Source organism: Heteronotia binoei, chromosome 1 (assembly GCF_032191835.1).
Source record: "Heteronotia binoei isolate CCM8104 ecotype False Entrance Well chromosome 1, APGP_CSIRO_Hbin_v1, whole genome shotgun sequence".
Classification (NCBI taxonomy): Eukaryota; Metazoa; Chordata; class Lepidosauria; order Squamata; family Gekkonidae; genus Heteronotia; species Heteronotia binoei.
Genome location: NC_083223.1, coordinates 238,302,989 through 238,329,988, shown reverse-complemented (window position 1 = coordinate 238,329,988; position 27,000 = coordinate 238,302,989). Strand labels below are relative to the sequence as shown.

Below are 27,000 nucleotides of genomic sequence, written 5' to 3'. Positions count from 1 at the left end.
AGAGTATCACCATTTTTTTTCATAAACCAAATTCTTACACGTGTGAAGGTATACATGTGGTCATTGCCTTGTGGAAACCCAGAATCTTAAGAGGATTTTAGATGCCGGGCCACAATAAATAGCTGCCTTCTGCCAAATTGAGCTCAGTATCCTCTACTGTGAGTGGCAGGAGCTCTCCACAGTGGGTTGGGCAGAGAAAAATCACCTTCAGTAGTTGCTACCTGAACACACAAATTGACATGATGATCAAGGATCCCGATCTCTCTGTCAAGGGAAACATGCATGCATGCATCGCCCCAGTATGAAGTGGGGCTATGCATGCATGCATGTTTCCCTAGACAGAGATCCCTTATGGAAGGGGAAGAGAGCACAGTTTAGCTTATTGAAACCAGCCTTCCTATGTGGTTGTTAAAATTTAAAAAGATTGGGGAGGGAGAACCACTGCCTCTAAAAATCCATATTTTCTCCTTTGAAACTCTAAAAACCACATGGAGTATCTGGTTTCAATTAATGCTACAGCGGCCCCAGTCTGTTGGAGCTGTGCACATGCTCACTTGCCCTTTATAGGTGGACAGAGATCCAAGGTCTTCATCACATCTGTTTGTGCCTTGAGATCTTTTGATGAAAAAGAACTGAACTGAATTAGTTTGACAGCCCTGTTTGAAATGATGGTGAAAAACCATTTTGCCGTCTATGAATTTTGGCTTATTCACACATGTACTTTTTTGTCAAAGTCATAACAACATGCGTGAATCAAGTCTCATGAGACATGATGCAAAGCTGGTGTTGTGTTAGGGTTGCCAGATCTGGTTTGGAAAAAACCTGGAGGGTTTTTTTTTGGGGGGGGGGAGAGCCTGGGGAGGGGAGAGACCTTGGCAGGATATAATGCCATAGAGTCCGCTCTTCAAAGCAGCCATTTTCTCCAGGGGAACTGATCTTCATTATCTGGAAATAAATTATAATCATGGGGTCTTTTTTGTAGCAGGAACTGCTTTGCATATTGGGCCACACACCCTTGATGTAGCCAAGCCTCTTGAAACTTACAATAGGCCCTGTGCTAAGAGCCTTGTAAGCTCTTGGAAGATTGGCTACATCAGGGGTGTGTGGCCTAATATGCAAAGAAGTTTCTGCTACAAAAAAAGTCCTGATCGTAATAGTAGGAGATCTCCAGGTGCCACTTGAAAGTTGGCAACACTATGTAGTGTATCCAGTAAAAGAGTAAACTGCGATGCAGAATATTGTAATTTCAAAATTTTCCTTTGTTATAATTTACTAAAAGATGCTATGCAAACTAGTCTTCCTCTAAGCCTCAACTGCTAATCTGGAATAGAAGGATAATAATATTGGTTAACCTTACTGGGCTATTGAAAGCCTTATAACAAGATAATACATGTGAAAGCATCTTGCGTCTCATTAAGAATGGTGGATTATAAAGAAACAAATAAGCATTAAAATGTCATAAACTTTGATGATGCAGTGTAAACAATTAGGGGGGAATCTAGGATGCCATCTATCTGGGTGAAATGGGTAGGCAGATACCAACAGCTTTGATGACCATGCATTCCCCAGAGCAACATTAAGAATGAACATAGTGACAGTCTGGCTGGATTAGACCCGTGGTTCATGTAGTCCAGCATTCTGTCTCACACAGTGGGTAACCAGCTACTCTGGAAGGCCAACAACAGAGTATAGGCTGAGTCCTTTCCCTGCTGCTGCGTCCTGGCACTGCTATTTAGAGGTTTACTGACTCTCAGTGTGGAGGTTCCCTTTTAGTTCCCATGGCTAGTAGGCACTGATGGAGCTTTCCTCCGTAAATCTGTCTAATCCCTGCCTTCCCCTTCTGTTTCTCTCTTCTCACCCCATCCCATCACTAATTGATAATTTTTTTAAAAAGTCTATGAAATATTTCCATTTACTTGGTTTTTTAATTAGAAATAGAAATTGAAACGTATAATATTTTATAGTGTGCCCAAGCTGAATAGTATACCTTGGGGGTTTTTTAATGCCACTTTACTTTTTTTTTCTTTTTTGGATGGGTCTATAACCATATTAAACTTGACTTGACTGTCTAATCCCCTTTTAAAACCATCTATGCCTGTGGCTATCCATTACATCTTCAAACACTGAATTCCATATTTTAATCACTTGTTGAGTAAAGAAGTATTTCCTTTTGTCTGTCCTGAATCTACTGCCCATCCACTTCTGCTGATTAATGATGAATTCATATATTTGTTCCAGCAGTTTAAAAGACACTGTAGTTAATCAGACAGCACATTTTTTCAAAATATTATTAATGTATTTTAAGTACAGGTACTCATAGAAACCACAGATGGCTGGCAGTGACGTGAACATATATGAGCTGATTTATACTATCAGACCATTGGTCCATTTAGCTCAGTATGGCCTAGGGTTGCCAGGTCCCCCCCCCCCCAGCCACCAGTAGAGATGCGGCCCCTGCTTTGAGCAGCATTGGCTTTCTAGGGTCTCAGCCGAGAAAGGTCTTGCTGCCTGACATCTAGGGATGCCACAGATGGAACCTGAAACCATACGCATACAAAGCAGGTGCTCTAACTCTCTCTTCAGACAGGAGAAAATGCCTCTTCAAGATAAGGCTGCTTTGGCATATACATGCACCATTTTTTTTTTTTTGAAAAAGGGTGGACAGGGAGGCTCCCTCCTTCAAAACTTTTTTTTTTTTTTTAAATTAATATGTAGCATCATGCAGATTTAACTGATGAGCATTAGGACTCTTACAGTTATCCAGCTTTGATTACTTTAACCAGGTGACAGTCCTAGCTTTTAAGACCATCTCTTTGCTTTGTGTCTCTGTTTATATATTTTTAAATCAAAATATCCCAAAGACCCCTCCTCCTCCCATTTCTTTTTTTTGGGGGGGGGGGCGGTGAAGTGCTTCTTTTTTTTTCTGGGAATGTGAAACATTTTGTTGCAGAATTTGAAAGTAGCTACTTAAAAGCCACAGACTTCTCCCCTGTCAACAGTTTTGAGGCTGACGAAAGTTCCATCCTTGGATGGTGTTAGGAGCCTGCCTCAAGTCTTGGCACCAGTGAGCTCCAGATTGGCTGGATTAGTCTGATTTGCTAAACAGGGGCCTCCTCAGCCATGCTTGGCCTGGCTCAGCTCCAGGTATTGCTTAGCTGTAATCCACTGCTTTATTTTCATATGGTGGAAGAAGCTGTGCTGTGGCACAAGTGGCTGCGATGAACTGAGGCTAGGATTTAGCAAGGGTTGTATCCCCTTTATGCTTAAACACAGACACACACACATATACACACCTCAAAACAAAACTGTGTCAAGGTAATTCAAAATCACACACCAAGAAAAACAGTTCTTTAGCCTGTATAGTCTGCAAAGTAAGAAAATGTGCATTTATTCAAGTTTTTTATTCTCCTGTTTCTTCTAACCATTGTGGAGGGGCAATAGAGTCTGATGGTGCATTCACACTACATTATATCTCAGAAGGGCATTTTAAAATTTATGTCCACACAGGCTGGTGAACAGGTCTAGAGAACAAACTTAAAAATTAACAAAGTTTGTGGTAGGGCATGAGCTTTTGTGAGATATTGCTCACTTCTTCAGATATAGCTGGAATGTTAGTCCCTCTGTCCTATATATTGGAAAGTGGAATGATTTGAGATGCCAAATGGCATTAGGGGGCAAATGACAGTAGAAGGTATGATTGGATTAGGTGTGATATGCAGAGAGGTAGCGGTCTGGGAGAAATAAGCATGGTAATGATACAGGAAACCTAGGTCTCGATTCAGTCCAGGTGAATGGATTGTCTTGCACTTTGCTATCAGTTGCAGTTCAGCGGTGTCTCTTTCTAATTTCCCTTTGAAATTCTGTTTTTAAGATAACTTCTACTTTTAGGTCAGCAACTGAAAGTCCTGGAAGGCTAAAATGTTCCCCCACTGTTTTGTGAATGTTGCAGTTTCTGACGTCAGACTTATGTCCATTAATTCTTTGTAGAAAGGACTGGCCTGTTCATCCAGTGTAGAGAATGGAAGGCATTGCTGACGTGATGGTATAAATCATATTAGAGGATGATTAGAGCTTATGTTGATTAGAGTTTATGCTGGTCATTTGACTGTCCCTTTGAACCATATGAGTCTGAGGGGAGGGAGTGCCGAACCATATGAACGGGGTGTGTATGCCAAGAGAAGTTCTCCACATGACCGCTCTCTGAAGACAACCTGTCATGAGAAGTGGCAACTCTGTAAAACACTGAAGTCCAGCCAGCTGCCAACTTCCCTGGCATTTCCACTGCCCTCCAACTTTCAAACCTTTCTTCAAAACATAATCCTGAATGGTGCACCCACTCCCTGTTCCATACTTTCCCTATACATATATGGAACCACCTGTGTTTAAGCGTGCGGAACCTATTTCTTCATTAACCGGGGGTGTTGCATTCATTTGTGGATGACTCAGAATCAAAAGAAGGAGAACACTGGCAGTTGCCTTGCAGCCACCCATGCGCTTCTCCCAGTTTCTCTCTCTGAACATCCTTTGTGTGGGCCTCTGTTTTATGCCCAGGCAGTTGAAAGCAAAAATAAAGGCAGTGGCAGCTGAGGAAAAACTGGAAAAGAAATGGGAGGCACGCATGATTCTTCCTTGTTCCCTTGCATGTGCCATTGTCCCGGGACATGGTGCCAACTCCCCCATCCTGAGGTGGTGTGGGGAACATCTTCTTGGTCAGAAAGTCTTTGTCTTAATTAGGGTATAAGCCTGCCACAGTTCAGGTATGAACCTGATCATGCCACAGTTCAGTAGTAGACCAATGAGAGCTTGGGTCCTCAGTCATTCTTATGGCTCTTTTGGTTGAACACAGTTTATTTATTTACTTAAGTACCCCACTTTTCTTCATGTGGGTTATGAAAACAAGTCACTGTTATTGAGTCAGTGTGTATGTGTGTGTGTATGGGGTGATTTGCGCAAACATCTGTTTCCTATGGAGGACAACGTTTGTGGGGCTGTCTTAATGGAAACAGGTAAACAGAGTATACACCCTGCTAAGCCTTTTGACTGGAAAAGTGGCTGGTTTTTTTGGCATTCTTTTGGCAAAATTCAACCTCTTTCATTAACCATTTTTCTAATTATTTTATATATCCTGCATTGACTGCTAAGATCTCTCTAGGAGGAAAAGTAGTCAGTCAGTAACTTTCATAATTAATCAAGTACCAATAGACAAATTAGAAATTGTGCTTCTTCAAAATGGGAGGCAAATCATTCATAGATTTTAAGCATCTTGCTGGACTGTGCTCTCTCCCCCTGCCCCCTCTTCTTGGTCTCCAAACAAAAGCAGCAAAATTGGAAGCTTGTTTTTCATCTGAGCAAATGAAGAAAAATATTACATTTTATACTTCAGTAGATCAATGAAACTTTTTTTTTTTTTGCTATGCAGGAAATCGATTCTAGCCTTTACAACAGTTAAAGATGTTATGAAGAAAGTCATTTGCCAAATTATGGGACGTAACACATTTATTGATGACTGTAGGTTAGGAATTTTGGCTTCATGAATGCTGTAATACAATCTACTGCCCCGACAAGAAGCTGAATGAAATACAGATTATACGGTGAAACTGTAATGCATCATTTGCTATTAGTGGACTGGTAATAATTACCAGTTTCAAAGCTGCTTTTTCCCCCCATGTAATCTTTACTCTCAGTCGTAACAGCCTTTCTCATTGACATTATGATTACACCAGCTGCCCTTCTGATCCAGAATATCTAGTTGATGGGAATGCTAAAATGCAATTACAAAAACTGTATGTTGTATCCTCATTATAAGACACAGTGCTATTTCTACTGACCTAATACATAAACTAGCAAAGCCAGGGTAGCATTTCATTGTTAGCATACTGGAGGCTGATGGCATCACTTGCTATGAGTTGTTAAGAGCTTCCAGTTTGCAACAACAAAATAAAACAAAACTCATTGTATTCCCTACTGCCCATTGCCCCCCCTTCTCATTTCCCCGTTCTGGTTGTTCCCTCCCTGGATCCCCCACACACATCCTGAGTCCAAAAAATAAGCATCCTGGAATGTGCAAATCCAATTGAGTTTTCCTCTGTCTGGAAGATGTATGTATTTATCTGCTGCTGTCTTCAACGCCCTATGCTAAACATCGTAATGTGGTTCATTAAAATGCTGGCAGTTGCAGAAGAATGAAATGTTAAATATTATTCCAAAGGCTTTTTAAAGCGACCAAAATGTTAAACACCTGCCAGAAATGGCTGAATTGCACTCTCTCTTTTTCTTTTACTCACCCAATTCAGATTGTCAGACTAAATGTATAATAATAGAGGAACCTGAAGCTACAGAGTGGGGGGAAAAACCCTCTGTATGAGTCACAGTAGACATAACTGTAAGGCAGACTGCCTGTCATTTTCCAAAGTCATTTATTCAACACATTGTATAATGAAAATCCCCTTATAAAGCTTTTCTTCTTCTTCTTTGAAGTGAGGAGGAAAACAAGAACAATGAAGATCAGTTGATAGGGACTTCAGCATTTTCTTTCAAAATCCATCCACTTCATTTCCCCCTCCCTCCTTTCCATCGGCACGTACATTAGGCATATGTTTGGAAACCTAATTTTGGCATCTACTGTCTAATCTTGTAAAAAGATTTGCCCACAAGTGGGTTATATTGAGTGAGATTATAAACAGCGCCGTAAAGTAAATTACAGGTCAACCTCAAAGTACATTGAGTAGTCAAATACCATTGTAAGTCTTGCTTGTTGTTAGAGGACTAGTACAGTATGTGTGTATGTGCATATCTGGGTATTGTTCACCAGCAAACCTAGGCAGCTTTTATGTTTTCCAAATGATTAAGTAGTTAACTTTACAATCAGCTGTCAGGATAACAAAGAAGGAACCCAGTGGCACCTTACAGTCTAACAAAATGTATTCCAGCATAAGCTTTCTTGTCAGGATAAACTGCTGGGATGCTTATTTCTCATATTTTCTGCAATTTCAGTTTCATATAGAGAAGATTACAGGTTTTTTTTTTTAAAAAAAAACCCTAAATATGGATTAACTATAAAAATTAAAAAATGAACCTAGGAACTGTTTTCATCTCATAGGGTTGCCAGCTCTGGGTTGGGAAATACCTGGAGATTTTCGAGGTGGAGCCTGGGGAGGGGAAGGACCTTAGCAGGATATAATGTGCAAGAAAAAACACCATCCATGAAAATAAGGGAGTTTCCTGTTCTGGCTGAGTATTGGAGTTACCTGCTGCAAAACACAGGCAACATTTGATTGCTGTTTAGGAGCAGATTGACATTCAAGCTAGCAGACATTCATTAGTGGAATGCTGGTTTAAATCAGTGCTGCTTAACTAAAATATAGGCTTCTTGACTGGTTGTACCAGCTCATACTAATGGTTAATGTATGTTTGCTGCAAAAAACGACCCTACATTTCCCTTCTGTTCTGTCCCCATAATGACTAACTTGAAAAATTGTGAAATGACATAATGATTGTGCGTGACATCATGTGCTCTACTCTACATGATTGGCTGCTGCCTGTTGACACAGGAAACCTCACAACACAGTAATACAATGCCATTATTTTTAAAATTATCCTGTCTACTGGAAAGAGATGTATGGCTCCCGCTGCTGACAGTAGCAATTTTGTGAACCCTTACCTTCTTTGAGCCCCAGGTAGCACCAAACATGCAGATAACATAGCATGCTGGCTGATATGTAAATTAAACCCATACCTTCCCCGAGAAGTCTGATTGTGCACTACAGACTGGCGGGAGAACCTCTTACTAAAAAGTAGGAACTGGTTATCTGTACTGTATTAAGATAAATTGTTATCAAATACAGATACATAGCATCTTATCGAACTGGTGTTTACAGTCCTGTGCATTTTCAATGCAAAGCAACAAACATGGTTCCAGTGGGATTTTTATTCAGCCCAAATGGCTGCTTTCTAGATAGTCAGCTAGATGAACTGCATCTATTTCTTTTCCTCTTACTCTTTCATATCAGTTGAATCTTTCTCAGCCCAATGAAGGATTTGAGTTATCCAAATCTATTTTTATTTGAACTTTATCAATTCAAAACTCTTAATCCATATATAAATTGCACTTTCCATTGCCCAAATGTCTAATTATTTTGAATAGTTTTGGCAGCCCCTAACTCTATGGGACTAAAATGTTTGTATATCACAGTTTTCATTTTTTGAATTGCCGACAGCATATATCAATCTGAGGGATTTTTAAAAATGCAATTAGTTTTTTTTTTTAAAAAAACATGTTGGCATAGGGCTACCTGACAAATAATTGGCTTTGGCTTTGATCCTGTACACTACTGAGCTTCCATATAAGCAGGGCTTTTTTTGAGCAGGAACACAGTTCCAGCTGGTTCTGTGTAAGAGGGTGTGGCCTAATATGCAAATGAGTTCCTGCTGAGCCTTTTCTACAAAAAAATCCTGCATATAAGTATGAGCTAGTGCCACTGATTTCAGTAGTACTTAGGCTGCAATTGAGCACCCAAACTTTGGAGCAAGTCTCATTGAACACACTTGGGAGTTACTTCTACGTAAGCATCCATAAGATTGGGTTGTACAGTTGATTATTTATCTGGAAATGTTACACTGAAATCATTAGGAATTACTTGAGTATACATGGATCATCAGTCAGTTTTTTTGGAAGTAATTTTTTTTTTGCTTTCATTAGAGAACTGTCCTGGAATTTTGAGTGTCTTACAGCCTGTAGGCTAAATGTTTTTTAGAATCATAGTGCCTTGAGTATGCTTTTTAAACTGGTTTCAGAGCAGTTCCATAAGCCAAAATAGAACTACTCTAGTTTTTGGCCTTAGACCGCGATCTTAAATGTATACTTTAAGTATGTTGGTGTGGGGTTGAGCACTCAGTTGCATTCTAAATGCATCCTTTATAATAATAAAGCCATAGGGGTATTGGCCAAACGGAGCTCTCCCATTGGTTGACACCTGCACTCCGTAAACCATTGGCCGATCACTCTACAGCCCTATTGGCTCACTCTCCTGTCCCCTGCCTATTGCAGGCTTGGGAATACTGAACAAACTGCCAAACAGTCTTACTTCAGAGACAGACACATCGCTGACACTCCTCTGTATCAACTGGCCTCAAAAAAATCTGCCATTCTACTGCAGCCTCACAAAGAGTTTCCTCAGAGGGCATGGCAACCGCATCTTTCCTGTCACTTCCTCCCTCCACTTGCACCTACTTGCATGGCCTTGGGTCAGCCATAGCTCTGGCAGAGGTTGTCCTTGAAAACGCAGCTGCTGTAAGAGTCCTCTCAACCCCACCCATCTTACAGGGTGTCTTGTTGTGGGGGAGGGAGATAAAGGAAATTCTGAACCGCTCTGAGACTCTGAGTGGAGGGTGGAATATAAATCCAATGTCTTCTTCTTCTTCCCTCCTTCCTCTCCTCAGCCCCAGGACAGATGAGGTTTGGGCCACTGGGGAAGCTGCTAGAGGCTATTGCTAAGCAATCAAAGTTGCTTCTCTCAGTAAAGGGAGAGCCCTCAGCTGAATATAATGCCATAGAGTCCATCCTCCAAAGCAGGTTTTTTTCCCTCCAGGGGGAGAGATATCTGTTGTCTGGAGTTCAGTTATGATCCCAGGAGATCGTCAGGCTTCACCTGGAGGTTGGCTACCCTAGGCCTGGCAGCACCCTCTGGGTGACTTGATGCCACTAGACTGGCATGACTTAACTAGGCATTGCTAATTACTCCTGTTCAGCAGCAGCTTCCCATGATAGCCAGTGTGACTTAGCAGTTGCCAACTCCAGGTTGGTAAATTCCTGGAGATTTGAGGAGTGGAGCCTGGAGGCTATGGGTTTGAGGAGGGGTGGGACCTCAAACAAGTACAATACCATAGACTCCATCCTCCAAACCAGCCATTTTCTCCTGGGGAAACACTTGCCAATCTCCAGGTGAGGGCTGGAGATTACTCAGAATTACAACTGCTCTCTAGATGGCAAAGATCAGCTCCCCTTGAGGTGTGGGGGAGTGAATGCCTTCAGTTGGGTGGGTAGGAAGACAGCAAGGGTGTGGGGGCACTCGCCCAGAGCCTCTTTATAGAGCTCATTGTACTGGGCCTTATTCCTAGTCTGTTTGTGTGTTCCAATGGTTGTGTATTAAACCATCATGAAAGTCCATCTTATTTTTGTTACATGTGGAAAACAGTCATTTGCAAGAAATGAAATTAAGCCCCAGTGATTGTCAATCATTTAGGCGTCTATTTGAAGATTAAACATTGATGCAACTGTTATGTTGTTTTGCAGGTAAAGATGAACCCAGCAGCTACACGTGTACAACATGTAAACAGCCATTCAACAGCGCCTGGTTTCTCTTGCAACACGCACAGAACACTCATGGATTAAGAATCTACTTAGAAAGTGAACACGGAAGTCCCCTGACACCGCGGGTTGGTATCCCATCAGGACTAGGTGCAGAATGCCCTTCACAGCCACCACTTCATGGGATTCACATTGCAGACAATAATCCTTTTAACTTACTCAGAATACCTGGATCAGTAGCGAGAGAAGCTTCAGGTCTTGGAGAAGGGCGTTTCCCTCCCACACCACCTTTGTTTAGTCCCCCTCCAAGGCATCACTTAGATCCACATCGCATAGAACGTTTGGGTGCCGAAGAAATGGCTCTTGCAACCCATCACCCCAGTGCCTTCGACAGGGTGCTGCGACTCAACCCCATGGCCATGGAGCCACCAGCTATGGATTTCTCCAGACGGCTTAGAGAGTTAGCTGGAAACACCTCTAGTCCTCCATTGTCACCGAACCGGCCCAGTCCTATGCAAAGGTTACTACAACCATTCCAGCCAGGCAGCAAGCCGCCATTTCTGGCAACACCACCTCTTCCTCCTCTTCAGTCTGCTCCTCCCCCTTCCCAGCCTCCTGTCAAATCCAAGTCCTGTGAATTTTGTGGAAAAACCTTCAAGTTTCAAAGCAACTTAGTTGTCCATCGTAGGAGCCACACTGGAGAAAAACCTTATAAGTGCAACCTTTGTGACCATGCGTGCACTCAAGCAAGCAAGCTAAAGCGCCACATGAAAACCCATATGCACAAATCGTCCCCCATGACAGTGAAGTCAGACGATGGCCTCTCCACAGCCAGTTCCCCAGAGCCTGGAACCAGCGACCTTGTGGGCAGTGCTAGCAGTGCCCTCAAATCCGTAGTGGCCAAGTTTAAGAGTGAGAATGACTCAAATATGATTCCAGAAAATGGGGATGAAGAAGAGGAAGAAGAGGAGGAGGAAGAAGAAGAGGAAGAGGAAGAAGAAGAGGAGGATTTGACTGAAAATGAAAGACCAGACTATGGCTTTGGCATTAATCTAGAAGCAGCTCGTCACCATGAAAACAATTCCCGATCTGTTGAGGAGAATCGTTCTATGCCAGATGTCATGCAAGGGATGGTCCTGAGTTCCATGCAGCACTTCAGTGAGGCCTTTCATCAGGTCCTTGGAGAGAAACATAAACGAGGGCACTTGTCTGAATCTGAGGTGCACAGAGACACTTGCGATGAAGACTCAGTAGCTGGTGAATCTGATCGTATTGATGATGGCGCTATTAATGGTCGGGGGTGTTCCCCTGGTGAATCTGCCTCCGGAGGTTTGTCGAAAAAGCTGCTTTTGGGTAGCCCCAGTTCCCTAAGTCCTTTCTCCAAACGCATCAAACTTGAGAAGGAGTTTGACCTACCTGCTGCAGCTATGCCTAACACTGAAAATGTTTACTCCCAGTGGCTAGCTGGGTATGCTGCCTCTAGGCAGCTAAAAGATCCATTCCTCAACTTTGGAGACTCCCGACAATCGCCTTTTGCTTCCTCCTCAGAACACTCCTCAGAAAATGGAAGTTTACGCTTCTCAACACCTCCCGGGGAGATGGATGGAGGGATATCAGGCCGCAGCGGTACAGGAAGTGGAGGGAGCACCCCGCATATTAGTGGCCCAGGCCCTGGAAGGCCTAGTTCAAAAGAGGGCAGACGCAGCGACACTTGTGAGTACTGTGGAAAAGTCTTCAAGAACTGTAGTAACCTCACTGTCCACAGGAGAAGCCACACTGGGGAAAGGCCTTATAAATGTGAGCTGTGTAACTACGCCTGCGCCCAGAGTAGCAAACTCACCAGGCACATGAAAACGCATGGTCAGGTGGGGAAGGACGTTTACAAATGTGAAATTTGTAAGATGCCTTTTAGCGTGTACAGTACCCTGGAAAAACACATGAAAAAATGGCACAGTGATCGAGTCTTGAATAATGACATAAAAACTGAATAGAGGTATATTAACATGTCCCTTTCTCCTCCCTTCCCCCAGCCTTTTCCTGGCCCTCATGTAGAGAGTTTTTTAGTCCCTTGTGAGTAAAATAATGGAAGCTAAGGATATTAAGAAAGTGCTTGTCATCAGCACTCTTGTTTTTGTTTTCCTTTTTTCTTTCTTTTTTTTCTGTTTCCACCATTTGAATGCATGATCTGTATTGGGGCAATACTACGCAAACTTTGAGCCTTTCTCTTGTGCAATAATTTACATGTTGTGTATGTTTATTAATTTTTTTTTTAAATTGGACAGCATGTATGGTATGTTATGGCTGTTTTAAGAAAACTGTCCCCTGATCCATTGCTGAGCAAAAAAAACCAAAACCCACCCTCTCACACAAATACAAAAAAGAATAGCTCCATGGCTGTTTCCAGTAAGGTTCCATAAAAGAAAAAAGGAGAGAGAAATTATAAGAAAAACTAAGTGTCTTTTTTTTAAACATAGAACCAACCAAGCTGCATACATTCTGTAACCCATATCATGTACAGCCTTGCTTTGAAACATATAGAAGAAAATGTACTTTGAATTAACTCTCTATGGACAGACCAATAACACTGGAATGGAAAATGTCCACAGTGTTTACTAGATTTCTGTCTTTAAAAGATTTAACGTATCATTTGAGGGGGGATGGGGAGGGGGAAAGGCCTTTAATTGAAAATTAAGGACATAAGTGAAAAGGTAAATTTGTACTATCATTTGGTTTAAAACAGAAATCTGAGTGCCTTGAATCTATTTAAGCCATGTTGTTGGCATCTCTACTTGTTTTGAACTTGTAGCTCAACTTCCGCACTGGGCAATGTAAATGAGTCCTTAGGACCCAGCCGATAATTCTATAATGTATATCTCACAACAGTGGCTACCTAAAAACAAAATAATGAGAAAATTAAAAATAAGTCCTAGTTAATCATCATTTGATCTGCCCCCCTCCCCCCATTTTTCTTTTTTTAAAGTCACCTAACTAAAATAATTCTATTCCAGGAGAGAGTTGTGGAAAATTACAAACCAGAAACCTGTCACTTTCACCATCCCCTATCTCCCCCAAGCCCCTTTTGATTTCCTTTTAAACAACAAAAAAGAATGTGAAAATGCAGAAGGCCTTGAAAAGTGATTAAATAAACCAGGAAGAAAATTAATCTTATAAAGATTTTAATACTATCTTTTAGTGATTCTGTCACAGGGGGAAGAAAAGAAGAAAAAGAAAAGGAATCAAAACAATTAGTCCAGACCCACTTGGTTGTCAACTTGACAATCATATTTGAAACTTACAACCTTGCATACCGTATTTCTATCTATTGATCTCTAAAGAGAGAGAGAGAGAGAAAGAGAGAGAGACGTATAAACAGACGGGCAATAATATTGTACTGAGTATAACACATAGCAAAAAAAAATAGTGAATTATTAGCACAAAGTGGTACTGTTTGCCATTTAAAACTAAGAACAGGTTATAAGCTAATGTTGATATGATGATTAACTATGAACTATTAAGATTTGCCTTGAAGTGTGACATTCTTAAAAAAAAAGATAATTTTAAAAGAGTAGCAGTATATATGTCTGTGCTCCCTAAAAATGTACTTCATTTTGTTTTTGAGTTTTCTTTTTTTGTCATATGCTATGTGGTAGTTGTGTTGACATGGAAAAAGGATTCATTGTTTTTTCTAACTAAGCTAGCATCTGCCCCTGTTGGATGTTCACATAGCACTTGACTCTGCCTGGCGTGTCTGAATCTTTTCCTTTAATCAGAGGTACACAGGTTGAGTATAAAAATCTTTTTAAGACTGCTCAGATAGGACAATTTAAATGCACTGTACAATTTTCCCAGTTTACAGGTCTATACTTTTAAGGGAAAAATTGCAAAATTAACGAGAAAAAAATTAAAAATTGAGCATGATCTCACTTATGAACATAGTAAAAGAAAAACTCTGCCAGCTTGCCGTTTACTTGACTAATGACTGGGACGCAACATTATTACGGCGCTGTGAATGGGAACAGGTCCTACAGTTATATTAGAAATAATGAATGATTGCTCTCATTCCTACAGTGCAAGGATGTTTCTTTTGTATAAAACTTTTTTAAATATAAATGTTATGAAATTTTTTTAAAAAAACACTTCATTATGTTTAGGGGAGAGAAAAACCCTGTATTTTAGGGTTCATTGTCTTGGTGATGTACAAGACTTGTTCTTCATTAAAAACCAGTAGTGGAAATCCTATGCCTTGGATATACACACAGCTCTTCAGGTTGTAAAATAAATGCATTTGGGGAAAGGTTTAAGAATATATAGTACTTAAATATAGGAAAATGCACACTCATGTTGGTTCCTATGCTAAGAAGAAAAAAACAAAAAACAAAAAAGAAGAAAAACACATTTATGGTCTCTCTTTTCTGTAATTTCTAGAATGGTATTTGAATTTAATGTTCACCTAGAGTAGGCACTATATAGTATTTATAATGAAGCTTGTATTTTTAACTGTTGCTTGTTTCTCTTACAAAAAAGGTATCTATGTACCTTTTTTTTTTGGTAGTGGAAAAAACACACACAGACACACATACAAACAAAGCAGGCTGCCACAGTATATTTTTTTAATTTGGCAGGATAATATAGTGCAAATTATTTGTATGTTAAAAAAAATTACAACAATAGTGTGACATTGTACAGATAAGAGGCCATATAATGGCTGGTTTTGGGGGGGAGGGGCAAAAAATCTGTTTGAATGTCGCACTAACCAAGTGTCACAGAGGGTTGTACATATCAAGGTTCTTTTGGGGTTCCTTTGTTTTCTGCTGCCATATTGTATGCAGTAATGCAAGGTGATGATGTTGGTTTGTTCTGTAGTGTGCTCTTTGATCCCCATTCTTCTTCTCTTAACCCCCTTTTACATTCCAGCATCTTAAACTTCATATGCAGTAAAAAGAAAAAAAATTACAAAAAAATAGAATGAAAGGAAAAAAATTTAAACAAGTTTTGCAGGATTTTTTTTTCCATTGCCAAAAAGAAAAAAAAGTTAAAATGGTGCTTTATATATTTAGATTGGAAAGGATTTCATATGCAAAGCATATTAAAAAAAGAGAGAGAGAGAGAGCCCCACTGAAGTTGATACCTTTTTTTGTATATGGCAATGCAAAATATTTTGTTATTATTGGGCCTTTTCTATTCCTGTAATGAAAGCTGTTTGTCGTAACTTGAAATTTTATCTTTTACTATGGAAGTCACTATTTATTATTGCTTACGTGCTCTGTTCAGAACAGAGCCGTTGGATTTGATCTTTTATTTTTCTTTGGGTTTTTTATTATTTTTTTATTATTTGGATGACCAAAGGTCATTGACAACCTGGCTCTTTACTGTAATTTTTTTTTCCTAGTCTTTGTTAAATTCTATTGGGAAAACCACTGTCTGTGTTTTTTGGGGTTATTTTTTTTAATGGGCAGTTGTCTGCATTACCCTGTTCATTCACCCATTTTGTCCCTTAATTGAAAAAATAAAAATAAAAAAATTGCTTAAAGTACACACCATAAGCTTTGCGTGTCCTCATTTGACACAGTCTGTAAATTTCCCTCAGCAAAAGAAGCAGCTTTTAAGAGAAGACCACTGGGTTTTCTTCATGGGGGCATTTTGATGTACGCATTAGTAGCCTAAAGACCCGGAAAACTTCCTATTTATACCGCAATAAAATGCTTTGTCCCCTTGGAAAAAGTGTCTTTAGTCTTAACATTGATGGCAAAGATCTCAATTTTTTTCTCCCTTTAAACCAAGGGAACATTTCTTTTCCATCTAGATTTTTTCTCCCCACACCATTTTTTTCTCCCACTGAGAATGCATTTAGCTAACTTCTAAAGGTAGACCTCATTTGCTACAACATCCAGATCATTCATATCTTGTCTGTGAAAGAGACACTCCTCAGTTCCTCCACTCCCCCTCCCCCCCCCCGTTTTGCACCATTGTGTACAATCACAAACAAGCTCAGAAACAAGACAATATATGCAACTCCCTCCCTGTACGGCAATACCCCATCAATCCCCTCCCCTTGCCTGCTTTAAAATAAACTAAATCCCAGCCTGATAGGTGAATTGGTAAGATCTGATTTCTGCTGTGCCACATGATGATGTAGCAAAAGCAGGAACTACTCACAGGCACTCATGCATGTAAATGGAGGCTCACCTTGATGTATGCAATTGTTGCATCCAAGATCAGCCCCAGTTGGGGAAACTTCTTTACCACATTGTTCCAGTTGGAAAGAAACCAGGGGCAGGAGCTGCTCTTCCTTTTTTTATATATATATTCTGTACAATGGATAGGTTTTATCAAAACGTTGTGTATACATTGTCTTTAAATATCTGGACTCTGGTTCTGATTACATATATATATATATATATATTTTTCCTCCTGAGAGGTCTGTATATGTTGTCAAGTTTTACGAATACTGCATGTTGCAGCATCTATTTGCTTTATTAAAAACACATACCTCTGTGATACTGTCTCTTGCTCTTCCTAGTGCAATAGAACTGAGTATTTATCGCTTCCCTGGGGATGGGTGGGGTTGAAGTGATAACACTGCTGTTGTTTCAGTAGCATTTTTTGTTGCCTTGTTCTGAACAAATGCCTTCTCAAGATATGCCCGCTTTAACTAAGGAATGCTCTTAGTTCCATCTCCCTCTTGTGTCCAGAACACTGGGGCTTAGCCTAGATTGATTTTAAAAATGTCTGTGGATTGAGGTGCAAATAACCCCTTTAGGAGCCAGACTAAGCTGCAGCTCAGTTGTGCACTGGCTGAGCACAAGAGCACAAGCAAGTTCTAGGGTCTACACTGTAGCTCAGTGTGATCACCAGCTTGAGTTGGCATAACTTCCCAAACTGAATCAGCAGCATTGGGCCTATCCACTTGACACTGCCCCAGGTTAATGTGGTAGTTTGCATTCTTCCTTTATGTTTCTTGCTATTTCAGAGGACACAGTGAATTTTTCTCTAAAGCTAAGGAAAGGAGAATTTAGTTAACCAGCCTTTAGGAACACTGATTTACAATAAATGAGTTATATGATAAAAACATAGAATATAGTGCTGTGTTCTCTCTATATATTGGAAATTTGCTAATTTATGACACATTGACTGGGACAAAAAGTCCAATAAAACCTTGATATCCATATAGAACTAGTACTTTGCTGGAGCTTGTTGATAACTCTGTATGTGTATATTTTGATTGTTAATGTGGAACTTCTTTTGCCATGGATGGGAGCCCCTGTTCGTACAGAGCTCTAAGTGCATGCCAATAATAAGAATCCTTAGTGCTCATATAGTTTCACAGATATTATGCAAGTCAACATTATTTTCTTCATAATGTATAAAGGAAAGTCTTGAGACATTAGTGGCTTTCACAACAAGTATGTGGCTTAGTGAATTTGAACTTTATTGTAACCAGCCTTTGTGCTGCACTAACTTCAGAGACAAAATTTGTTCTTGTACCAATCGGGCATCCATTGCATGGAGATGATCCTTCCTAATGTGCGTTAAGAGAAACTAGAGACATCAAATCACGCTCTGCTGAAAGATGCGGTGGAGGTTTGTGTTTTTTCTTGGTGCTATCTTTATTTTATTTATTAAATATTCTATATCCTGTTCCTCAGCCCAAAGGCTCGTAGGGTGTCTTTCAACAAAATAAATACTAAAATAGAATTAATGTTAAAACCCCATCCAAAAGCCACAAGACTAATAAAAAACAGCACAGCTGTACTGTAATTGTAGATGAAGTGCAGCAAACCATACAAAATATACAGGCAAGATTTAACACAAGCAGAACAAGAAAAAGCTGGGAAATTAACCAGCTCAGTATAGACTACAGGGTTACAAATAAACGAAACCAGTGGAGTAACCATTAAATAGAAGCCCCAGGTGAAGAAAAACATCTTTAGCTGGTGCAAAAAACACATCAAGTTTGGCACCAGGCATATAACAGGGGGAGGGCATTCCACAGTATGGGTGCCATAACTGAAAATGTCCAGTAGCATACTTTCATGCTTCTAATCCAGATGGAAGGTGAAGCAGGGCTTGTGATGAAGACCTTATTTGATGGACAGGAATATGCAAAAGTAGGTAGTCCTTTACATTTTTTGCCTATAATGTAGTTCTCTGGGCCAAGTGCTGTTGAATGTTTTGTGTCACAGACCATTAAAGTACAGAAGGCCACAAGCCTAACTGCACTATCCGTACAAAACTGCCTTAATACAAAGTTGGAACATTGGACTGATATTACTTGCTCCAGCTGAGAATGGCTCTGCAGAATAGCAAGGTCTCTCCTAGCTTACTATCTGACATCATTTTAGTTAGTGGGGAATAATAAACAGGGAACCTTCTACATGCAATGTTTCTCCCATCCAGCTCTCTGTACGCAATCCAGAAGCAAAAGTACAATACATTACAATGCATACCTTAGCACTCTTTGCTTAATTCAGCTGTTCAATAGACTCTCCTTTTGTTCTGCATAGCTTTTAAAGTCAAATTTGTTTTATTTGTGTATTTTTAAATGCATCTCTTGTTTTTTCTACAAAACAGAGCCTTTGAAGTACAATCCTGTGCAGGTTTGCTGAGTGGGGTAACTTGGCATAGGGTTGCACACTTGCACTGCACATGACTTGCCACAAAACAGTACCAAGAAATCAAGTTCAAGCCCAAACAGTTTTTAAAAAGAATATGTTTAAAAGACACCAAAAGCATACACAGAAGGTTCTGTGGCCACAGAAGATTTGTGAAAAAAATAGGTTTCACCTGTTATGTAAAGTTTCATTTAGAAGTTTTTAATGCTGATCTATCAAATTATTTTTGAACTCTGTAAGATATATGGCCATATTTAGAGGGATACTGGCTTTAGTTTTTAAGATGGAGGTAGGATATTACATAATTTAAAAGTAAACATAGATTTTATATACATATGTTCTGTAATAAACTTTTGTTATAGTCTAACATTCCTGGATAACATACATGCATAAGTGGTCCTTCAGAATAGGTCACTCACCCTACATTTTGTATTTTGTTCCAAGAATTACATCTTTGTTCCCAGAAAGATGCATTGATCTATGAAGCTGTCTTATGTAGTCAGACCACTGGCACAATATTGTCTTCTCTTACTGGCAGTGGCCTTCTGTTGATTCTGGCAAAGGTCTTTTCATGTTTTCCTACATGATATCTTTAAAAGGATATATCAGAAACAAATCACATGTTCTTCCACTATGGTATGGGCAACCACCATGTGAATGTTATTGGTAAGAGGGTTATATTTGAGAAAGGACAATAGCTGACCCATTCTTGTCAAAGTTTTTCTTATACATAAACCAGGGGGAATCACAAAGTTCCATCAGACGTATCTACACAACAAATGTATATCAGTTTCTTGCCTCCCCAAAGGATCCTGGGACTTGCCATTTGGAGAAGATGCTGAGAATTGTGTAGCAGAGATCCCTCTAACTGGACGTGATTGTGAACCCAATTTAAGCTGATACTATAGATATGCCTTCTGTCTCTGCTTCAGCCACCTCCTTTCCTCCATCTTCATACCAAGCCCTTACTACACCTTTTTGATCATGTTCTTGAACTTGTCTTCTGTGTTCTTTTCAGACTTCCAATGTAATATTATTTTGTCTCCACAGAGATGTATGGAAAGAATGTTACATCAGTAGCTCCAGATCCATGTGGAAGATCTTTGGGCCGAAGTAGGCAATGTTCCTGGCTCTTCCTTGCAAAATCTGTTTCCCATTTCTGTGTAAACTTATTCCTATTTCCCCCACCTGCTAGGCATTTCACTAAGACAAAAATGTTGGATCAGGATTCTGGAAGGGAGCTTTGCCTCTCGAAAGGTCATACCTCAAAAGTCTTGTTGGTCTTTAAAGGTGCTTCTGAACTCAAATTTAGTGGATCAGAATTAAGTATCTCTGGGAATTATGTAGCACTCACTTAGCCTACCACTTTTGCTATCTCCCACACTTTGTTGTGACTGAGATTTCTGTTGATTTCTAGTCTATTGCTTCTTAGTGCTCTGTCGTCCTTCTCTGGTTTGCTTCCATGTAAATTCCTATCTCTTTCTAATCCCATCATCTTCTTTATTCTCCTTTCCAGTCTCCAGTTTGGTTTGATCTTTATATTCCAATTTCTTGCTGACTGCTTATGGAGGAAGACTTGAGGACCACCTATGAGGTGACCTAAGACAACTCGCTGTTCTAGAGTGACTAGAAGTTACAGAGAATGCATGGCTGAACTCCAGGTTGGAGAACATAACCTCCTGGTCTAGACTCTGGCACAGCTGGATCCTCTCATCTTTTTTCTTTTTTTCTTCCACCAACCTCACTTGTGAGCCATAGGAATTTGGTACCTAAAGAATCTAGATAAGTAGAGCCTTTTGGGCAGGTCCACAAAACCCAAGTTTGCCATGAATTCTGCTGACATCCTTGGGTAGATTGTTTTGAGATCACAGCCTCTAGAATGTCAGTTGGCGACTTACAGAGTTATGAGGACAAAAATGGAATTGGAAGTTATCAGCCAGCAGCACTAGCTGCCTGTGCAGTTGAGTTTCTTCCAGAGCCTGCTACTGGTAATGGTATGTAATGCCCGGAAAGGATCTCAGGAAAGTTGCACTGGCCATAAATATGGACTTTCTTACGCAATATCCTTTTCAGCCATGATGAAACACCACCACTAGACTGCAGAAGAGACGTAGGTAGTACCTGTTTGTGATATCTGAAACTGCAGTAAGGTTGTAGAGATTTTTGGGGATTTGCTGTATATGGGATTAATAGCAGCAACAAACCCATGCTGTGATATAGAACAAATCACAGTTCGAATACGGATCATCACATTGACCTAAGTTTTTCTTGGTCTTGCTAGCAAATGCCACTGAGGGACACTACCAATGTGATGATTCCAGTTTACACACGCTCTGTGTTGATGAAAGTCACTCCATAAGTATCTTTAAATAAGTGAATATGAGGTGAATTTGTTATGGGGAAGCCAATCCTTACAGCAAGTACAGGGTCTAAACTGTGTGTGATTCATGAACTCTCTCTTTGCCCCTTCTCATTGTGGCTTTTCTCCATTTCTGTTTCAGTGAAACCACTACAAACAAGGTTTTAAGAGATTCTTGGCTGATATCTCTGATATAGTTAATCTTTTTATAGTTCTTGACGCCCTTTTTTCCTTGAGGGTCTGTGATATTGTCCTCTGTCCAGAGATTTCCATCTCTAGATCTGCTTTGTCTTGTCTCTTCTGACTGGCAGTGCATTTCCAGGGTCTCAAGCAGAGGTCTTAAACATCACCTACTGCCTGATCCTTTTAACTGGAGATGACAGAGGTTGAACACAGGATCTTGTGTGCAAAGCAAATGCTCTGCCGCCAAGCTATGGCCCTACATACTATCTGGCAAATATTATAAGGTAATTCACAAATTTATTCTTCTACCTTCTGCCCAGTAATATGTCACAGCAGTCTCTCTGCTTAACTCAGATGTCTTGCCACCCTCTGAAACCAAGTATGGTCAAAATAAACCTCTTTAAACTCTTTGAGGGATGCAGTCACGGAATCTTCTTCAGTGTATTCTCTATCTGCTCCTCTTCCAGATAATCAATCTTGTCATTTCTGCCTTGTTAAACCTTCTATGCTTTCCTTTTCCCTGTCTGTTTGGGCTGAACTACTATCACCTTTCACTGAGTTGCCATTCCATCCATATCTGAAAGTAACATGGGTGTAGGAAACATTTTAATCTCAGGTTAGACCCACATGTACAGTACTTCTTTATATGCTGATGTCTCCATGGCTCTTACAGAAGTCAAGACTACAGTGGTCTTTTGAAGAATCTGAAGTTTTGATTTCTCCCCAGATGAGATTCCCAGAAGCAGTTTCTGCTTCCTGTACTGATCCATTATAGACCACGTGACACACTATGCAATTCATAAGGCCACTATGACTGCCAAAGCTACACCATCTGTTGAAAAAGCAAGAATGCCCTAAAACTGCTCGTTGGAAATGCTCAGGTAACCAATAGCCCAGCCTGGGCAAACTACTGGATAGAGGATTTGGTTTAACAAGATGGTCCTGGATTAATATTCCAGTTAATTCTCTTTTTCAAAATGTTAAACGAAGTTCACCACATTAAGAAGGTCTGTTAAATCAAGATATTAGTGCTCACATTGTTCTGAGACTCTTAATGGTAATGTTTGAATGTCCTTCAGTATAACTCTAGTCAGTTGTGCATGTTTTAAAATTCAAGATTTTCAAGTGAAACAATATTTGAACGCAAACTTTGGCCTTAGAAACAGAGGGTGAGTTCACACATTTAACTGGCCAACAATCCTTTAAGTATAGTGGAATATTTGCATATTCCCATTCATCATATAAGGCATGTTCCCATCCATATAAGGCAATGCACAAGATGGGCCTTCCATGCAGAAGCTTAGAGGTACAAAGGCCAAACTTGTATGATTCCTCTATTTTTGCAAGAGTCAAATGTGCACAGGGTTGTAAGTAATTATATGGTAATCTAGGCAAACCAACACACTGGTACCAGGCAAAATATATCAATATTATACTGTGTTTGTGGTCTCTGATGCTGATTGGTTAAGACATTATTAGGAGGCATTATCAAAGTGTATACCGTTCTATTGTGCCGGTTTTACACAAGTCATTCACAGCACAATAAGAAATATGGGCAAGTTCATACTCTTAATTGCTCATGGGGCTATGAAACTCTTATAACTATTTAAGTTTTCATTACACTGTACATGTATAGAATGTGATATGTAAATGTGTCAGTTCATATGTGTCTGTCCTTTTTGTATACATAATCAGTGTCTGAATGAACAAAATGTTTTAATATTTCTGGAAACCATGTTACCGTTTCAAAATAATTGAATGAGTCCTTTTGTATTTCAAAAGGAAATACAAAAGGAAAAGCTAGAATCACTGAACATACTGCCAGATCCCTAAATTTCAGAAATGCAGATTAGCCCACTCAAACTCTCTCTCTCTTTCCTGCTCTTACAGTTTAATTACAATTATTCTCATTTCTATAGTATAGGTACAGTGCAGAGCTTTATTTATTATGACATCTCTATGCAATAGCCATTACCACTGTATAGAGAGTAAAGACTGCGTGTAAGCCAGCAAGTCCATATATATGAATCGTGATTAGAGTAAAGGTCTTCCTTCCTCTATAGTGGTAGACAGCTGATAATATGGAGACTTAATCTAGCCCCCCCCCTTTGATATGTTACATTTTTATCTCATCTTTCCTTCAAGGCACAGGTGGTACACATGGTTCTCTCTGTCTTCTGTTTATCGTCACAACAGCCATGAGCAGTCAGTTAGGTTGAAAGACAGTGACTGGTCTGAGCTTACCTGGTGGCTGAGTGGGGATTTCAACCCTGATTTCCCTAGCCCTAATTTATCCTCTATATCACACTGATCCAGGGATTTCCTATCCAGCCGCCAATCCCAGATGTACACACTTAGGTCGACCACTTTCTGTTAAAAGAGTCAAGAAAAGGGCAAAGGCCATTTTTAACCTCTCTGCTACTCTTACCCAATACAAACAAATCTGACACAACAAACAGCTCATTAATGCCTCCTGCCTAGTGAAAGCTGCTGTCAGAGTATGATGCTATGCACTTTAGCAACTCTCAGTGAAATCCTAGGAACACTTTCCTGAGGGTAAGCCCCATGGAATAGACTTGGATAAGATTCTAAATAAACCTGTTTAGGATTGCACTGTCAGTCTCATTTCCTGTGTCTTGGATTGCACAGGGGGATAAATGGCAGCTGAGACATGTAAGGAGAACTTTGACAGAAGAACTTTGATAGCTCCTCTTTTAGGGAGGATGGCGTTGAAGAGATCTTTGCTTACCACATGGAAGTGAACATATGGGTGGAGGCACTGTTACTGCCCTTTCAACCTTGGCTCAGATGAAAAGAACTATTATGGAAGAATGGGAAAATAGAGATTAAAAAATTAAGGAGGGGAAAGAAAAGTCTTTTTCTCATTTTACATGATATTACCTCATTTTCTCATGCAATTCATACTCATCACCAAGATTGTGAGTCCTTTAGCGGAAAGTGCAGTCATTACTGTAAGCTATTCTGAGCCTATGAGGTAAAACAGAATAAAATAATGAATTTAGAGCCTATTTGATAGCTGCCAACAAAGGGTCTACCTGTTGGACCACCTTCAAGAATCAATGTATACATTTCCTCAATCCATACGTTTCACATCACACATTTGTGTATCAATAAAATGAAAAATCACATTTATGTGTCAAACTAAATGTTACTGTGGAGATCACAGAGTTGAAAGGTGGAGGGAAAATTCACCCATAGTAGAATGGACTGCTAACCCCCTATTTGCAGAGTTGAAGCAGTAGCAAGGATTGATGGAAAAGAACATCCAGGAAATTTCAGTTCTTTTGGAAATAAAGAATGTTCCTAACATCCAACTGTTATTGCACTTTGTTTTCAAAACACCCTGTATTGAGGTAAGACCTCCCTTTAAGACCTTATACAGAGGAATGCTTAAATATCAGCAACACAAAGAGGAAAAAGGTAGTTGACAAGAACCGAGTAGCATACAAGTAGAATAACAACATAACTTTGAGAGGACAATGTATTGTAGCCTGAACGAAAACAGTAATACAAAATGTGACATTTTCCTAGCTGTGTGATAAATTGATGGTGTTGTAAAGGCATGAACCACTGAGGCCAATTCACTGTTAGATTTCTGAAATGAATTTTGATGGCAGCCATAATGTATTCTTAAGCTGAAGGAATGTTCTGTATGAGCCTGACCTACACTCCCAGGACACTTTTTGGTGAGGAAAAAAGATATCTTAATAAATAAGAGTGATGTGGGGTGTGGGGTAAGACCAGTAATAAAAATACTGGCTTCAAAATTTTCAGTAGCAATAAACCTCAGAAGGTCAAGCCGTTCCAACAGAATCCTGGTGCCATTAGCCGTATGCTGCTTTGAGTGGACTGTTTTAAGGAAAATCCTTAAAATATCAAAAATGTAGGATAATTACTACCTATCACAAATGAGCTAGAACAATCTCATAAATCTGGGTTATTTCTGTAAACCAATGATAATGACTTTGCAATTAAGAACATGCCCATATTGAGTTTTATAGGGTGTAGTATGTACCTCTGCAGTCAGACTCTGTTTGGTCTTCCATATGGTTCATCTCTTCTAGCTCTGCTGTCATGAAACATCATCCTTCACTTCCACTGAATAACCAAGCTCTGCTGAACTATCTGCTGCTAATAGTTCTTGAGTGTGGTCATAATAGCTCTTCTTGAGTGTGGTCATCTTTGTGAATAGAACGGTTGCATCACTTTGAAACAGAAGAGCTTCAGCATACCCAAGAAAAAAGGGAAGGACCAAACAAGTCCTACATCCATCGCTGCTGTCAAACCTGAAGAACCTTGCAAGGCACAAGGGATTCAACCAAATTCTGCATTACAATGAACTCTATGGGATGGGGCATCAGCCTTCTAAGCAAAGACCTTGTAAAAACTTTATGATGATTTTGTTTTCATTATTATGCTGAATGTTGAGCTGGACTCAAATGCCCTGATCCAGCAAGGGAATTCCATACGTGCACAGTTAATACAGATGCACAGCTGCATCCACATCACAATAGCCATGCCTACTCAATGAACTGGCTGGATGTCTGTGGAGGTGCATTTCCCAACCCAGGGCTTCTACTTGATGTGCGAAACTAGTTGTCTATGTGCTTAGAGATGGATTGGGGCTACAACATTTCTCTGCCTAGATAAATGAATTTGTTCTGTTGGATCATACACACACATATACACACGTGCAAGTAGAGTATCTCATCACTCAGTGTGTTGCATAATTGTAAACAGGAATAATTTGCCTTTCGGTCCATGTTACACCTATTTTTTTTCCTCTGTCCCCATCCTTTTTTGTAGGTTGGCGTAGCGCCCAGGGGATTCCTGATGTGTGGCAATTTCCGGATGGAAGCTCAAGGCCGCTTAAATTCTGAGAGAATGTGAAGTGCAATGGGGATGTGCGCCACGTATGTGACATCCAAGTGGGGTTTGCTGTTGGGTTAGTTTGTGATGCTGTCTGGCAGAACAGCTTCAGAAGTCGCCATGCAAAAGGCAGGATTCTTCAGGAGGACCCACCCACCCACGCACACACACACACACACACACTGCCTGCCTGATGGACTCTTTTATTTATATATTTTTATTAATATGGTCTAAAACCCACATCATTAAAATTAATCCTCCATCAAGGGCTTTCCATGATTGATACGGTTTTTTAAAATTATTATTTGACAATCTTGTAGGCCATTTCCAAAATGGCTCTGGGAAAGCCACCTTAAAACATACTGAAAGACTGGCTCAGCTAATAGGTCCATCAGAAAAGAGACCAGCCCACAGAAAATATTACAAGTCCATCTACCCTTGCCTAATTTGTGACAACAAAAGCTTGAAAGAAACAAAGCAGCCAAGTTTCATACAATTTGATAGTTTACTCGTCAGAAGAGAGAGAGGATTGGGCTTGATGGACTAATGGTCTGATTCACTGGTATAAAGTAATTTCTTGGACTTTTATTCCACAGGAAACAACACGGAGAGAGGTGTGGGGTGAATAAACTTCTTACAATTCTATAAGG

General features: G+C 40.0%; 1 protein-coding gene across 6 annotated transcripts in view; it reads left to right on the top strand.

Annotated features, from left to right (window-relative positions):
- The window catches only part of BCL11A (BCL11 transcription factor A), a 218,921-nt gene extending 192,122 nt beyond the window's left edge, over positions 1-26,799 (top strand). For 2 of the 6 annotated variants that reach the window (XM_060249572.1, XM_060249563.1), the window contains one exon: positions 10,292-12,972. In XM_060249572.1, the coding sequence (XP_060105555.1) occupies positions 10,292-12,297 (2,006 nt within the window). In that variant the 3' untranslated portion in view covers positions 12,298-12,972. Of the gene's footprint in view, positions 1-10,291; positions 12,973-26,287 lie in introns of those variants that run through there. The other 4 variants (XM_060249597.1, XM_060249605.1, XM_060249580.1 and 1 more) reach the window with 4 other exon arrangements.
- The last annotated feature ends 201 nt before the right edge of the window (positions 26,800-27,000 follow it).